Consider the following 17,633-nt stretch of genomic DNA (forward strand, 5'->3'; position numbering starts at 1 on the left):
GCAGAGCTATTATGTTGAGGATCTCAAAAAGTTTTTGTTTTGACCTTTTCCATAAATTCTTTTCTTATTAAAGCCTTACTGTACTCACCAAACAAGTAAAACATTTGTACACACCAAAAATGCACAGAAATACACAGGTTCAGATTTATTTCTTCTGGGCTTATTATACAAAAATAAGATGTTTTATATTTACTCTTAGTCACACATAAAGGCACATCCTCATCACCACCAGACCGCTAATTTTGCTTTATCTCTTTACTTGAAGGTTTCCACGCCTTCAGCTAGGACTTGGCTAAACCAACAGCTGAACCACTGTTTGGCTCAAGTGAGGAGGTGGAAGCCTCCAGAAACAGATCCGTGACTGCCTGAGGAAGTTCTTTGTGCCACTGGTGGGTGATCTCATTCAGAATTTCTCTGCATGCTCCCCACCTCTTCTTCCAGCTGGTGATTATTTTGTCCCTTGAAACATGCCAAAGGCCACTTTAACAGTTTATACAGTCCTACTCTGTGAAGAAAATACTTGGAAAGACACAGTCACGAACCATAAGGCAACAGAGCTGCTTAGAATTATAATAAAAGGATAAACTCATTATTGTTCGTACGAATGATTAGTAACCCAACTGATGCTTAACAGCCTCTTCTCTATTATGGAAGCTGACCATAAAATTCAGGCCAACAGAGTTGAGGTACATACAGAAAACCATTTCTTTTCAATGAAGCATGTCAGGGCATGCTTTTAATTACACCACCGTCCAGAAGCACATTTAAGAACACGATGAATTGAGGTCCTAAAAGCTTGCTGCAATTAGTTAAGCCTCAAGGACGCAGAAACAGGAGAAAATTCTGATGGTCAGCACAAGGCCAAAGAGCTGCCAGTGTGCAGCCAAATGTGGTTTTGGACCTGGGCAGGGACCTGGCTAGAGAGCACCTGCCAAGGCTCTGCTGCAGTGGAAGGAAGCCAGTGTGTTAGGACACCTCGTTATCCCTGCAGCACTTGCAGTTTCACAAAAAAAACCCTGTGCCTCGCCTGTGCAGGGACAGCTTTCTCATCTGCCCACACAGCACTATACCAAAAATATCACTAGTAGGCAGGAATATTGTCTGTGAGGGAGCAAAGAAGTGAGGTGAAATATTTCTCCCAATGAATAGTTGTGCCTTTCATTGCGCCTAGGATTTCTCTACCCATGGGCTTCCCACTAAACAATTCAGATTGTTAGTCTTTTTGGAGATCCTCTCCTTCCTGTCAGCTAGCGCTGTCAGAAAAATTAGACATGATGTAGTCGTGTAGGCTGAAATTAAGTGCATATTTTTATTTTAGGAGAAGAGTGTGGTATGAGGCTTGTCTGCATCATTCACACGGCTGAGTGGAGAATGAGGCAAGCTGGAAACAGACTGCTAAACTAGTAGGGACAGGAAAACTCCAAGACAATTATTTAATGTCATTCTGTTGATTAGGAACTGCATGGAAAAGCCAGTGGAAAGTGCTTCCAAAGTATTCAGAAGAGAAGCTTTGTCAGTCTGATTGCAGTCAGAAATAAGTGCAGTAAGCTGAGAGGGGGGAGAAAAAATAGCACGTACTGCCATGTAGAAGAAGTAAACATGCATTTCATACACTTGTGTGAAAAATATCTCACAGTTAAAATTACAAGTAAACTGCCAGATGAACCTAAAGAACTGTCAATTACATATATCTCTATTTAAATGATTCATTCCAGGCATAACCTTGGTGTTTTCTTTGGTATAATTGGCTAGGCATGTGTATCAAAACTTGAGCACGCCTTTTCTTCTGACATCAAGTGGTTAACTTTACAAGCTGTTAGAGTAATAAAGCATGACAAGTTAATAAATATTTTCAAAGATGTTTTTGTTAAAACCAGAAACAGAAGCCAGCTTTTCACTATAGAACCAAACAGCAAGATATATTTGTCATATACTTAATCCACTTGTTTATGAACAAACGACTGCAAGTAATCATGTTTTGATTGACAAGGGCTACATATATAATGATATTCCAATACATCTGGATCCTTCAAACACTGCCTGAATACAGTGCTTAGCAGTATACATTAACGGCATCACAACACGCGAGTATGCAAGCAAGCACTTTATGCAGCACAGTTAATCAATTCCCTGGTAATTCCCCTTTATCCCACCTGGCAGTTGTTTGTCTGCCGTGCCTACAGACTGACCCAGGAACACCTGCGTAATTTAGCGTCTCCTCTCTCCAGGGCTACGGTGCACAATGAGCAGCTAGGCTGGGGTGTATTTCACCAACAGTAAATGATATGTCATCTACTCAGAAACATAGAGGCATACATTTATCCAAGATCATAGAATGGTTAGAGTTGGAAGGGACCTTAAAGATCATCGAGTTCCAACTCCCCTGCTATGGGGGAGGGACACCTCCACTAGAGCAGGTTGCTCAAAGCCCCATCCAGCCTGGCCTTAAACACTTCCAGGGATGGGGCATCCACAACTTCTCTGGGCAACCTGTTCCAGTGCTTCACCACCCTCACAGTAAAGAATTTCTTCCTGATATCTAATCTAAATCTCCCCTCTTCCAATTTAAAACCATTACCCCTTGTCCTGTCACTACATCTCCTGACAAAGAGTCCGTTGCCAGCTCTCTTGTAGGCTCCCTTCAGATATTCAAAGATATTCAAAGAATCACGGCACCCGGACAAGGATGCCTGCTCCCGCCGCCAGCCAGGAGTACGGAGTGAACTACCTCATTTCACAGCCCACACTGCACAAATTCGGCAGCTGCTTTTCCTCAGGCAAGAAGTGAAGCGAGGAGAGAGCAAAGCAGTACTGCTTAGTGCCCACACTGTCCCAACACAGGCAGAAATCCTGCCCTCCTGCTGCAGCCGGTGGCAGATCTCCCTCCAATGTTAACAAGGCCAGGTTTGCGGCCAAGATATTTTTCAAGAACAGCTTCCATAAAACTCAGCGAAAATCATGGGCTTCTGGGCACTGTCTGATGAAACCCTGCAGCCCGTGCTCCCACAGCAAGCTTACTGTCACCATTTTGGAGGGCTCGATCTTAAAAGCACCTGCTTTTCGCGTGCTGCAGGTGTGAAGATGCCAGCACGCACACCTGATGCCATGCCAAGGCAGCACTGCGGATCTTCATTCTTCCGCCAGCACATCCCATGGCTCATCATCTTCACCTGAGCACCAAAAACACTTTCATGGCTCTACATCAAGCAGTACACTCCTCATCAAATAGCCTAATTAAACCCTTTAGTCTTTGTATTATTAAAAAAAAAAACCCTCCCATCTCAGATTATTCCCCACCCACCAAAGACAGCACTCTCACACCATCATTCAAGGGACCTAAATATTCACCTACATTCCTATTTCTGTCATAATAGAGGTTCAACACACACAATAAGCACACATTGGAAGATAAAGACAGTTATAAGGCACGTGCCTTCAGTGTGTTCAGAAAGGTAACTAGAATTTACTCAACAATTTTCTTTTCACCAGAAGTTTCGCCTCTTCAGTGAACTGAAACTGTACAGTAATTCCTGTGTCCCTGGAAGCATGCAATGAATACATTGGTAAAGCAGATTTATTGCATGAGAACATTATCTCAAAGCTTGCAGTTTTCTCAAAGCTTGCAGTTTTAAAAACATTGCAAAGCCCTGTGCACAGGTACAAAAATCATATCTTAAATCTTTTCTTAAAAGAAGCTTTTCATCTTTGGGTTCAACTGGAACATTTTCAGGCGGCATATTTATGTTGGCCAGTGCAAAGACACACAGCTGACTCAAATAAGGGGCTTTCATTTTGCCTTATTTAAATTATTGCTTTTATGCTTTAGTTGCATCCACTTAAGAAAATATGAAGCCATATAACCTAGTAAATCTGATCAATATTACTAAAGTATATTGCTACAAATAGCTGCAGTAACTACCATCATGCACGAGTCTCAAGGAGAAAAAACGAATGGAGCAGCCAAGTGCTGTAGCAATATGCTCTCTACGTGTCTCAGAAAGCCTCGGCTGAAGACTGGGACGCAAATGGACTGTGAAGATGCTCTGGCCTGAAAGCAGACACATTTCTGCCACTCACTGTTTCTCACCTCTGAAGAAAACAAATGTCAAGACAGAAGAAACCATAAGCTGACTCAAGATACTGAAAGTGATTCTCAAAGCAAGGTAAAGTTTATAAGACTCAACCCTGCAATCAGCTGCCCACTGCTAAACTTTCTTTTGGCATCTTAATTCTTACCAGAATCAATGGATTTAATGGTGGTCTACATCAAGGGTCTTCTTGCACTAAAATTACTGAGGAATGGGCGCTGCCAGTGCCCAACTTCTGAAATTGCCCACTAGCAGCTCCCACACCAAGGACAGCAGAGGCAGACGCAGAACTGACTGGCAAGATCCAACTTTTAAAATAAATTATCTCTTAACCTTGAAGAAGCATTAGCAAGAGATAAAGGAAAAAAAAAAGCTCTCAAGACTTCTTAACTCTGTAATAAATAAGATTTAGGAAAAAGTATTCGAAGACAGGCATAGTGCTGCTTATGGTGATAATTAACAAAAACAGTAACCCCATACTGACCTGTTTGTGCAGGCTAGAAGATCAGTTACCAAAATGAAAAAAAAAAAAAAAACAACCAATGTAATATTGCCTAAGATTATGTAAAAAGATAATGTCATCAAAGCCAAGAGACACCAACAGACTGAGTTCAGTCAGCTCCCTGCCTCCAGTCTACCCCCTTGACATACAAGGCAGCAAGAGTATTCACGGTATTTGACCACAACTTTTAGACTACAGAAAAATCAAAGTAATAAATTAAAAGGGTAACTGTCCAACAAGACAAGTAAATGAACAGTCTTTGTTAAAAACACCAAACTACACTTTTTTTCCCCCTTCAAGACTTCCTCTCATCTCGGAGGATCCGTTCATCTTACAACCACCTTCACCGCTGTGAAGGCAGCGAGCCAACAGGAGAGGACAATGTGGGCTGCTAGCAGTAGATGAACACCAAGCTGCTGGGTTCTAAGCAAGCCCGACTTACACCATGATGGGCTGCACTCCCAGCCTCACCTGTGGGGAAAATGACCCACTCTCCAGACTCCTTCTCTGATGTACTTTCATCACATTCAAAAAGTCCAACCAGAACCACACACAACAAGCAGAAGGTTGGTTGATGGAGAAGTGACAGATAATGGCCATATTCACCATTTTTCCTCCAGTGGAAGTAATTATGTGGCCACTGTTCTCACAGTAAACTCTTGGGAACGTCAGTATCCAAGGCTTTTGTTTCTGTTAGTTTTCTTCTAGTCAGGGTCAAAAGATGAATGCCAGCATAGGAGAAGGATGACAAAAATAAATGCAGGCAAAACCATATAAGCCTCAATTACAAGGAAATTAAACAAAAAATAGCATATGGAGGGATTTTAAAATATAAAATAGGAGCTAAGGGCAAAGTATTAATGGGCATGAGGTGTTTAAATGTCTTTAAAATTTTTGCCTCCAGCAAGCAAAGCATACTTTGCTACCTAAGATAGCAGACATTCAACTCCTGATAATTTTTCATTCAAAACCGTAACTCAGGAAAGACACCTTAAAAGTTCCGAGTCCAGTTTCTCACTCCTGCAGGGAACTGCATATAACCCTGTTCATAAATTTATGAACTTCCTTCTAAATTACTAGACTTCTTATTCCTTTTACCAAGGGTCTGTTGGAGCTCCTTACTCTTGCAGAAACTTCCTTATAATTTCCAGATTAAATTTATTCATGGCCAATTTATATTCATTTGCTCTTGTGATGACATTGTCTTTTATCTTAAATTAGGTTCTAAGCTCTCCAGGGCACTGCCCAAATCTACATAAGTATAAGAGTCCTGAACATAATACTTCCCTGATCATAATTCAGAGCTTTGCTTATGATAACTCCACAATAAATAATAAAAACTATTTTTTATAGTTTCACTAGTCTAATCTTCTTCCATCACATCTCTAATTAGTGCAAGTGCACTCACATGGAATCTGACCAAATATATCATGATGAAGCTAGGCGAGACCACAGTTCTACCCCACCTCTAACAAGTTGCTTATCTGACTCTGCAAAGTGTATCAACACTACAAGCTGATGTTTTTATTTTGGCTGTGGAAAACTAAAGAAAACACAGTAACAAATGGGTAGAAAAGCATGCCCCTTTTAGCATTAAAACTTTTGGTGGAAGGGACCAACTCAACTCACATAGAAGTCTGGAAAACACAAAAAGCAGTAGGTTCCTTCCTGCAGCCAAGATTCATATTACTAGAGTCAGGTCTGTCCCCCCACCAAAAGTCTTGAATTTGGATCCTCTTTGAACACTTTTGCTCAAAATAAACTAGTCATTCTTACCTGCAGTAGCATCAACAATTATATACTGCAGGTATAGAAACACCTATTTGTATTCATATAAAACTTTACTGAACAATAAAATTTCCTTGATACCTCTTAGCGTCGGTTTTGCACGTCTGCGGTTTTGGCACCTTTGACCATAGTGGTAACAGGCTTAGTCTGCAGTCCTATCTTTGTTGTAAGTTGGCACACTTACTGCCCGGGCATCAGGCAGAGCGTGCCATGTGTTTTACCCATTCTACACAGATGAACAAAAATTCTAGAAAGATTGCATATCTTCTGGATTTCTTTCATTATTCATTTCATGGAATAAAAGGCCTGAGTTGCTTTCCACACAGCATTTTAGCCACCCTGACTTCGTAGAAAAGCAAGTTGCAACTCCCAACTCCAGCATTTAAACATAAAACTGGGCAGCCAATTTATCACAATTCAAATGGCAGTGTCAAAACAACATATTTAAATAGATCATGGAATAATCTCAAGAAAATGTTGCGCCTAGAATGTTAACGAAAACAACAAATTAAACGATTCTGCTTTCTGAATGCTAACAGAAAGCTAACAGAGAAGCAAAGGTTAAGAAAGAAAATAAAGGACTGAACCTCCCTTTTACATTTGTGAATCAATTCAAAGTATCAAGGACACAGGAGGGAACAGCAAGCAACAGCTACAAAAATAAAGTTGCAGGAAGAAACATGGGACTTGATAATCTCGCTTTTGCTTGCTTTCAATAAAAACAGATTCCCATTGTCTTTCACAGTGAGAGACCAAATATTAGACATTAAAAATATAATGGGGAAAAAATTATTTAGGGAAAAGATGGATAGCTTATAAGCAAAAAACTGTAAACTGGGCGCACGCTTGCATGTCTATATGGGAGGAAAAGAAGGGAGAGGACAGATAACGACAAAAGTCGGGACATTAAGCAGAAGCCTGGTTTTCAGTCACTCATTAAAATAGTATCAGGAAGAGCAGGAGCATTTTCTCTCTAGCTAATGTAGTTCCAAAGGAATGAGCAATTGGACAAAACCCACCTCACAGAAGATAGTAATACAGAGATATAAAAGATAGTTATGTAGACTTTTTCATTAAGAGACTGAAAAAACAGAGCAGGAGAAAACAGACTGAAAAACTGTCACTCACCCAAACACCTATAGGGAACCACAATATGCGGGTGACCGTTGCACTGCTTCCATCCCCTCTTGCACCAGTTCTGGATCGTAACTGGCTGATTGGCTTCGACAACATTGGTGATTTGTAATTCAGGGTAAACCTAGCATTGAAAATATAAACAAGATAAACGTTAATCACAAGTAACAATATAGTTACACGTATTTGTAACATGGATATCACGATACAATACTCATTTTCCTATCTTCTCCCTTTTCTGCTGTATAATATACTTGAATTTACTTCACAGTATGAGTACGTGCACTTACCTGGAAAGCTGGCGTGTTTGTTCATCAGTAAAAACGTGTGGCTGCCAGCTCAGATGGTGGTAACAGCTGGCTGTCAAAATATAACTTGTCCAGTTATACCTGCTTAAGCTAAAGATCACCTAAACAAGTATTTCACAGTTGACTAAAATACCCTCTCCTCCATGTCTAGGCCATCGCTGTCCTCGCAAAACATGTATGTAGGGCCTAACCTCCATACATCTACAATTAACAGTATATCTTTATCTTAATCATTTTGAGATAAACTCTTTCCCACTACAGTCTGCATTCAACAGTCTGTTGAATCAGTTACTCATATTTAGGTTTACATCACCACTATAAACCTATTTCCAACTTCCCTAAATTGCTGAGATCAAAATACTATCTGCTCTTAACACTGCAATACACTTCTACATCCACAACCACGCCACCAGCAAACTAGATAATTAATTCATTGGCAAGCTACAACTTCGATCAAGCTATACGTTTGGCTTTGTATCTCCCTCATTCCCTTTATCTCACCCCTTTTTTTTTTAATTTTACTGTCAGTAATGGCTTATCTGGCCTCTTTTGCCAATGTCAGGTCTCAGCCACTGATCTTTTGTGAAGACCCACCTCCCAGTCACCATCTACAAGTTCATCTACATGAACCTTTCAGGTCATCGAAAAATGACTTGCCTTTATACTATGCTGCTGTTCATGCTGTGGAGGGAGTGCATGCAAACCGCATTCCTTATGGATTGTACTTAAAACAAGAATATTGTGCTCCTGGAGCACACCTAACAGGTGGTTAGACCACACCACCAGGCTAGCAAAGCAAACCAAAGCTAACCAAAGCAAAGACTGCAAAGCGCACCCAGCATAGATGCTCACTCAACCTCAGCTGCTTTACTCCACACTCCCAACTCTCATCACACCACACCAGTTGCTAGCACAGCCAATGGCTCTCGCTTTTGATTTTTCCAATCAGCGACCTATCAGTCCTAACATCAAACTCAGAAGAGACTAGTTTTCCTTTGTCTTTCCTCAAGCAATCCTTACCAATTTCTGAGTATGTCAGATCTGAGAATTTAGGTGAACCGAAAACTACAGCCTACTCATACCTACCAGTGGAAAAGAAAAACAGAAATCGCAACAAGCCTGGGGAAAAATAAGTAATTGGAGATGATCAAAAAACATCCTGCAGAAAAGGAACATAATCCCAACTAGAGAGAGCTGGGTCGAGACTGGGTGAATTCTGGGAGTACAAAACCTTGGACTTCCAATACTTGGAAAGCTTGGAGTCCAAATGCTTGGAAAACTGCTGTACAAGAACCTCAACAGGCCTGCCCTGAGGAAAAAGGATTCATCTCATTCATATATCTCCCCCAAGCTCACAGCACTCCTGGCACTCCCCAGACCAAAGATTTAATACGTAACCGTGGCAAAAAAATGAAGCAAGCAGGCTACTTAACTGCAGCTCAAGTAAAAGTTTCAAACTTTAAAAGACACTACCAAACAATAGTACAGCCTTTTCAGATTTGAGATCAGTATTCTCTGAATTAATATAGCCTGGTCCACAGGCATGGTAACAACAGAAAATGACCGGAACACACTGTGTTCTGTGCTGGTAACAACAGAAAGCACGACTGGAAATACTTGGCAAGAACTTCTGTCTTTCATTAAGAGAGAGGAGGCTACTGTAATTGTAAAATTGAGCTATATTAACAGCTTAATGCACAAAACAAGGCCAGGTACAATAACAATGCCAAGGAAATGACTGCAGAGAGAAATACTACTTAAACAATGCACTATACGGTAAAGAGACTGGAGATCGCCTTCTAGTACAAAGCAGCATTCTTTAATCAGAAACCTCTCGCTTCGCGTAAACACTTCGCAGAAGGCATCTGGTATGTTTTTGCCAGCTTCGACAGCACCCTCAGCTCACTACAACAGATGATTAAAATGTGAGCAGAGGCTTCAGATGCAACCTTCTACGCTAACCCAGCACATGAAACACAGTTCACTTGAAGAAAGCCCACAGAGTAGAACTGAAATCTTAAGAGTGAAAGTTTCCTGCACTCAGAAGATTGTAGCTTTGCTTTGCTCCTTTTGTCAGCAGGTGACCAGGGCTGATGGTCATCATCCACATTACAAACCTACCACCATTTTTACACTACTTGCAGAAAGCAGCTCCAGAGGAACTTGCTGCTCCCCCTGCTCCATCAGTGCTTCAAACACTGAACTTTGAACTGAAACAGCAAGGTTGCAAATTCAAAGAAAGCTCTCCTTTCCTCTTCAATCTCTTTATCTTTTCCCTCGGGTCCCCTCAGTTCCACCAAACAGGTCTGCACATGCTCCTGCTCTTGACTCTTGTCACAGCACAGCCAAAATGGATTAGGATGTCACCGCGGCAGGAAACTTCACACCTCAGCTGCTGTGTAAATCTTACACGGCAAGGCACCACAGCTGCCTCAAGAGCTAACAAGCAAGATGCAGGAGAAAGATGGGATTTTCTTTGGACACAGCCTTTAGCATCATCATGCTGCACTCGTTCCCGAGTTCATACGTCTGCAGACATCACATCTGAATAATTACAGCCCACGGTTACGTAATACTGGACAGTGTCACAAACCATGTGCTCGATGTATCACAACGTCACCAACACTCATCAGGGACATTTTAACATTCCTCAGGGTTAAGTGTCACTTGTCACGTACAGAGGAAGTAAATTCCCTAAATGAAGACAAATAAAGAAAAATTTCACAATTGCTGGACTGGAATGTTAAAAAAGGAAATTAAGAAAAAAAAAAACCTCAAAGCAATTTATACATCCACAGGAATATGTACGTAGCTTTAAAATGACAGAAAATAGGATTCTGACCCATGAGAACAAAGACACACTTAGTTGCTTTCCTGAGGTGAATTTCTGATGAGTAGGAGTGAGCTATTACTGTAGAAACTTATTGAAACAATAAGGGAGGGGGGGAATTAATATTTTATTTTTAGTTTTGTTATTTCCCAAAATCATCATTTTAATTTCTGGTTAGTACAGTGTACCAAATTCTAAGTAGTTCACAGTATTTGACAGAAGCGCACACAAAGACGAAGAAATACAAAGCAGCCTCCTCTTCTGTTTCTACATCAGTTACTAAACTCCTAATTTCCTTTGACAGCTCATACAAAGCTCCGTCCACCCTTCACAAGAGGAAACAGGCTTTGAATTTCATTATCAATAGGTTAAAGCCAGCAACGCGTACGCGCTGAGGAAAGTTCCCCTCACCAGACTTACATAAGGTATTTGCTCTGAATTGAAGTGGGACCTACTTAGTGGCACAGAAAAATGAGCCTCTCATTTATTTATAGTGTCCCTAATGAGCCACTGCTCCTTCTACAGTCAGAGCGAGCAGCTCTAGAAAGTTACAGGAGATCCAAACTTCCAACGTTGTCATAACGTGTTGCAGAGTAATTCCTTTAATATATTTTAAAAGAAGTGGTGGAAGAAGCAGAGGTCAACATAATCTAAAAATTTTAACTAGCAATTAGAAGTCACTGCTAGATTTTCATTTACTTCCATTTTTATTAAGAAGTTTCCCCATCTACTGACTTCGGAACCAAAAATGTAAAAAGCCTCTGCTCTCAGGCTGCTCGGAACGTAATCTTGTTTACATTTGTGTTTACCACTACCAGGTCTGATGACACATGGATTTAGGATTAAAATGTACATGTGCTTAATGAAAGAAAAGAAAGGGTGTTTTGATCTGTCCACGCACACAGATACAGCGGTAACAGTGTTAGGACAACATCCTCAAATATGTGTTACCTTACAGGAGACTTGGGATTACTTTGAAACAAATCTGGGAAAAACAAAAAGATACAGAGTTGGGAGGCAGAGAAAACGACCAAAGCAATGAAGCAGATGGGCCACCACCACCACTTCAGACGCCCCCAAGAAGGAAGGAGACCAGCCAAGAGGCCTTTGGGCATGGTGGGTGCAGGCAGATGGGTCTCCAGGACCCTTGCACACAGGGAGTGCCAGGATGGGGAGACCACTTGAGGAAGGGCAGCAGATGATAGCCACCAGCCAAGGAAAGCTCCTGGCAGTACGCTGCAGGCAAGAGGGAGGCATGGCTCCTGGGCACATGCGGGTGGGAGAGGGGTAGGAGAGGCCCTTCATGGAAGACCAGGCCCAGCAGCAGGGGCAGCGATTCAGGACGACTTGGAGAAACTGGAAGAAGTTCAAAGAAAAGCCAAAGAGCAATAACGAGAACACGTACCCTGCACAGAGGAAGTGCTCGACTCCAGGAATAGTTCGTTTAGTATGGCCAAGCCCAGCTGCAGTTTATTCAGCCATTTTTCAGAAATTTAAAATTTGCCAACGTCTTAATTTATCACATACACCACTAAGAGTGAGTTGCTGAGCGTTGAGACTGAACAACTGTGCCCCCGAGGGTGTTTCTCCAAGTAGCCTACCCACTACTAGACATTTCTACGTTAAAAGGAGGAAATGCCTACCTAACAAGGACACTCCTACTCAGCCACCGCAATGATTCTTGGAAACGTACGCCCTGTGAACGATGCTAGCCATCTTTGATGATCACCCTGATCCATGCAGAACCCCAGACTGGTTGAGGTTGGAAGGGACCTCTGTAGGTCATCTGAGCTCACTCCCCTGCTCAAGCAGGGCCACACAGAGCTGGCTGCCAGGACTGTGCCCAGATGGCTTCGGAATATCTCAAGGATGGAAACTCCACAGTCTCTCTGGGTAACCTCTGCCAGCACTCAAATACCAGCATTAAATGCAATTGTAATGTCTAAAACAGAGTTTTGTTTTGGTTTTCAGTTTTGTTGTGTGTTTTTTTTTTTTTTTTCTTTTTTAAATCAATCCCCAATATATGATTACATAAATGGGTTTCTCCATCCGGTCATAAATGCTCAGCAGAAGCAAACAAACTCTGTACGTCTTGGGAAAATCTTGAGCTAAAATTTTAGCATAATCATGAGACAGTCATCTCTGGTACTAAAAGACATTTAGATTCAAAAGCCTTGTATTTCACCTCTTGATGTTATTCATTATGCCCCTCCACCTTCTAGAGTAACTCTAACCACTCAGAATATTGCTTCTTTTATCATATTTTCAAATAAATTTTTGAAAGGTTTACAAAGTCAGCTGATGATTAGGAGGTTAGTGGAGCTATTTCAATTTACTTCTGCACTTTTATTACACAAATAAAATAACAATAACAATAGAAATAAGTATATATAAATCTTGAAGTACTATCATAATGTATATGATTTGAATTAGTGGTACAGATTTATTCTTACTTCTGCTTGAACTTGAGGATCTTTTCCTGTATATTCCAAAAGCAGAATCATCATATGGAAGAGAATAAAATTCTTTCAGAGTAACAAATAGTCTGAGTTACTAATGGAGTATGCTCCATCCATGGAAACCATTAAATGGAACACACACTTGCACATACAGAGATGTACACGCATGCCTTGTGAAGTACAGGGTGGAGTTACACTTTAACATAAATTTAAAAAAAAAAAAAGGAAAAAGAATCAGTATCTTAGACTAAAGAACATAAAGCATAATCAGTATCCATCTTCATCAACAATTTGGAATGGCAGAGAATCTGGGCAAGAAGTGAAAAAAATATTATTTAAAATTAAGGTGCAAAATTGACATGTAATCAATTGCCATTTTTTATTTAAACACCTTAGTATTTTTCTCCAAAGTACATCCCACATCAGTCTGAATTCTGACTGTTCCAAATCAGAGATGTGTATTACTGCCACCAAATTCTCTATCAAATCTGAAGTGGACACATTTTTTAATTATAATTTCCTTCTGTTCTTTTTCCTTAATCCTTCAGTTGTTTGCTGTTCCTAGTCATGATATCTTGGCTTAAATTAGACCACACATTTGTTTCTAGATCTTCCTTTTACCCTAAGCTTCAGCACCTGGCACGGTAAGACAGTGAAGCCAGCTTGAATTAAGATGTAATGGTCAACTCTCTGCTCCCACAAGGAGAAAAGGCTGCTCAGTCTCTCCGAAAGCACATTGTGCAGTCTCTCTGCTATGTGCCACCAAAGAACTGGCATTAACGCACCCCAGATCTGACAGGTATTTATGAGCTGACATTCTGCTTGAAATCTGTCTCAGGCAGTCAGCGACAGTATGTATATTAAAAACCTATATGCAAGACTGACCATAGAAACACTAGAACGAAATATTCATACAGATAAGAGATGAAGAAAAAATCACTGCTGTAAATAGAATAAAAATTAGGGTGGTTTTAGCAGTTGCATCTTTATTGTTATTACGGCAACCTGAATCATTTGAATGCTTTGATTTACTTAAAGAAAAGGGAAGATAACTCAAGCTAGGATACAGTTTGACTACATTCAGACTCTCCCTGCCTCCTCTCCTCTCCTCCCCCACCTTCCCCCAAAAAAGGGAAAAAACAACAAAACAAGTTGGTCTGTAGACAAGTTTCCTTCCAACTCGACCACGCAACTTTTTACTTTGAATATTCTACACTTATATCAATGTTACTTTAACACTGAAAACTGTTCACAGAAATTATTAGATCATTTGCTTTTCAAAATTGTAAACAAAAATCACAAATGTGACACAGGTAACTTTAACTGTGCTTTAAATGGACACAGAAATTTTTTTAATCACTTCAGTGAAGTAGTCTGCAAACAGTTACTGCAAGAACAAAAGAATACACATATTTAATAACCAGTGTATAGGAAGACCGTGGTCTTAAAATTGCTTGTGAAAAATGTCCTCTGACAGCAAGCATATCTGAAGGATAGCTAAACAATGTTTCAACTAGGAGAGAAAAAAAAAGCTTTCAGTTCCAGATTAACAAATTGTAGTTGGATCAAAACTATTTCTATTCCTTTCTAGAGTATATCTTTTAATAAATAAAATCCTTTTGAGAATTTTCCTGTCAGAGGGCAGAAAGCAACCTACACGTTAAAACCACAGAACAACACAAAAGATCAGCTGCTTCCTGGTATCTTGAATATCTTGAATGTTACCAAAGAGCAGTAACAAGCAGACACACTACACTAATTTTTCAGGAGTTTGGTATGTCTACACAGAGAACGTATAAAATAATTATGTCTGCATGGCCACGTACAGTACCTCTGCAAGCTTTCCAACCTATAACTTTGGAAGCAGTGACACTACAGGGTCCCATCTGTCCCAGATCAGCTGTGGCAGTAGTAGCATCACAAGAGCAGCAACGATACAAGGACAGCCGACCCTGAATGACACCCTGTTCTCAATCTTGCAATCTGTATCTGCAAAACAGGCAGATTCAAGGATCCTGCACCTGGGACGTGGCAATCCCAGGCACAAATACAGGCTGGGCAGAGAATGGCTGGAGAGCAGCCCTGAGGAGAAGGACTTGGGGGTGTTGGTGGATGAGAAGCTCAACATGAGCCGGCAGTGTGCACTGGCAGCCCAGAAAGCCAACCACATCCTGGGCTGCATCAAGAGACATGTGGCCAGCAGGTCGCGGAAGGTGATTCTACCCCTCTACTCTGCACTCGTGAGACCCCACCTGGAATACTGTGTCCAGCTTTGGAGTCCTCAACATAGGAAGGACATGGACCTGTTGGAACGGGTCCAGCGGAGGGCCACAAAGATGATCAGAGGGGTGGAGCACCTCCCCTATGAAGACAGGCTGAGAGAGCTGCGGTTGTTCAGCCTGGAGAAGAGAAGGCTCCAGGGACACCTCATAGCAGCCTTCCAGTATCTGAAGGGAGCCTACAGGAGAGCCGGGGAGGGACTCTTTGTCAGGAGGTGTAGTGACAGGACAAGGGGTAATGGTTTTAAATTGGAAGAGGGGAGATTTAGATTAGCTATTAGGAGGAAATTCTTTACTGTGAGGGTAGTGAAGCACTGGAAGAGGTTGCCCAGGGAAGTTGTGGATGCCCCATCCCTGGAAGTGTTTAAGGCCAGGCTGGATGGGGCTTTGAGCAACCTGCTCTAGTGGAGGTGTCCCTGCCCATGGCAGGGGGGTTGGAACTCGATGATCTTTAAGGCCCCTTCCAACTCTAACCATTCTGTGATTCTATGATTCTATTATGTCTCATGTCAAAACATTCGACTTTATTACTGGTTTTTACAACCACTTTTCTACATTATTCTAGAGGATCTTAATATCAGGTAATTTTGAATCTTCATTGATTAATATCTAAACTCAGAATCGGGACTTGAGAAGCATCAATTTTTGAGAGTCAGGTTATTTGTTTTACTTTCTGCTGCAAAGTCACGTAACTTCAAGGCTAAAAATGATGTCAAACTAAAAACCTCCATGAAAAAAAGAATGAGCCTCAAAGTCTTGTGGAAAGACTGTCTCTTGAACTTACTTAAAAATAAAGGGGAAAAAAACCCCTCTATTCCTTTTACCCGTCTACTCTGGTCTACCCCTCTACTCTGCGCTTGTGAGACCCCACCTGGAATACTGTGTCCAGCTTTGGAGTCCTCAACATAGGAAGGACATGGACCTGTTGGAACGGGTCCAGCGGAGGGCCACTAAAATGATCAGAGGGATGGAGTACCTCCCCTATGAAGACAGGCTGAGAGAGCTGGGGTGGTTCAGCCTGGAGAAGAGAAGGCTCCGGGAGACCTTATAGCAGCCTTCCAATAACTAAAAAGGGCCTACAGGAGAGCCGGAGAAGGACTCTTTGTCAGGGAGTGTAGGGATAGGATGAGGGCTAATGGTTTTAAATTGGAAGAGGGGAGATTTAGATTAGATATCAGGAAGAAATTATTTAGTGTGAGGGTGATAAGACGCTGGAACAGGTTGCCCAGAGAAGCTGTGGATGCTCCTTCCCTGGAAGTGTTCAAGGCCAGGCCGGATGGGGCTTTGAGCAACCTGCTCTAGTGGGAGGTGTTCCTGCCCATGGCAGGGAGGCTGGCGTTAAATGATCTTTAGTGTCCCTTCCAACTCTAACCATTCTATGATTCTATGAAAAAAAGACATTAAATTGCACACACTTAACGCATGCAATTATGGATGCTTATTACCTTTACACTCCCACTCACTTCAAACAGCTGTCTTCAATTTTTGCCTGTTTCTCCAGCAGCTGTTGGCCCAAGTTATGATTTTTAACCCTTGCTTTGAGTGCATCTGCTCTAGCCCTAACTCTTGACTAGAGGTGTAGGTTTACCAGGTGAAACAACACTCACTGTCACCATAAAGCACAGTAAACCTCTGGTACGTCAGCTCTGCAGTCCTCTCACACAGACACAGAGTTTTTAGAGGCATGGGCATAACCCTTGTACTGAATCGACAACTGAGGCGAACAGAAGCTGTACAAGCTTTAGAAAGATTTTAACACACCAACACAAAACCCCATGCTATGTGTGGTCAAGTTGACTGCTCCGGAGAGCCCCTGAGGTCCAAAATCTGCAGCAGCTGCTGTGTTTCACAAGAGATGAAGAGTGTGTTGCCACGCTGGCTCATCTCCCAGCCACCACATCCTAATCTCTTCTACTTTTCCTCAGAGTTATTACGCAGAAATAGTGCTGCTCTCCTTCTGGCTAACCTATCCTCAGAGAAAGTTATGAAATATGAACTGGGTTCTCCTCATTACCAAGTAAAAGCAAACACAGTTGTGCTTCACTTAGCACTGCAAATATCAGAGTACTTGCGTGTTTACACAGCCAGTGTTGCAGGCCTACAGCTCTCCCTGTGGCAGCCCCCTGGCTGGGAACCATCACCCCTCCAGTCCACTCCAGACACTCCCTCGGTCAACAGAAGCGTCCTTCCTGCTCTGCCATGTCTTTGCTGCTTCAGCTACATCCTCTCATGCCTGACCAAGCTC

At 41.7% G+C, this 17,633-nt stretch overlaps 1 protein-coding gene across 1 annotated transcript in view; it reads right to left on the reverse strand.

Annotated features, from left to right (window-relative positions):
- APP (amyloid beta precursor protein) overlaps window positions 1-17,633 on the reverse strand; it is a 227,096-nt gene that overhangs the window by 142,993 nt on the left and 66,470 nt on the right. The window contains exon 3 of the mRNA XM_074147738.1: window positions 7,507-7,636. Coding sequence (XP_074003839.1) covers window positions 7,507-7,636 — 130 coding nt within the window. The remainder of the gene's footprint in view (window positions 1-7,506; window positions 7,637-17,633) is intronic.

This window comes from Numenius arquata, chromosome 1 (genome assembly GCF_964106895.1).
Source record: "Numenius arquata chromosome 1, bNumArq3.hap1.1, whole genome shotgun sequence".
Classification (NCBI taxonomy): Eukaryota; Metazoa; Chordata; class Aves; order Charadriiformes; family Scolopacidae; genus Numenius; species Numenius arquata.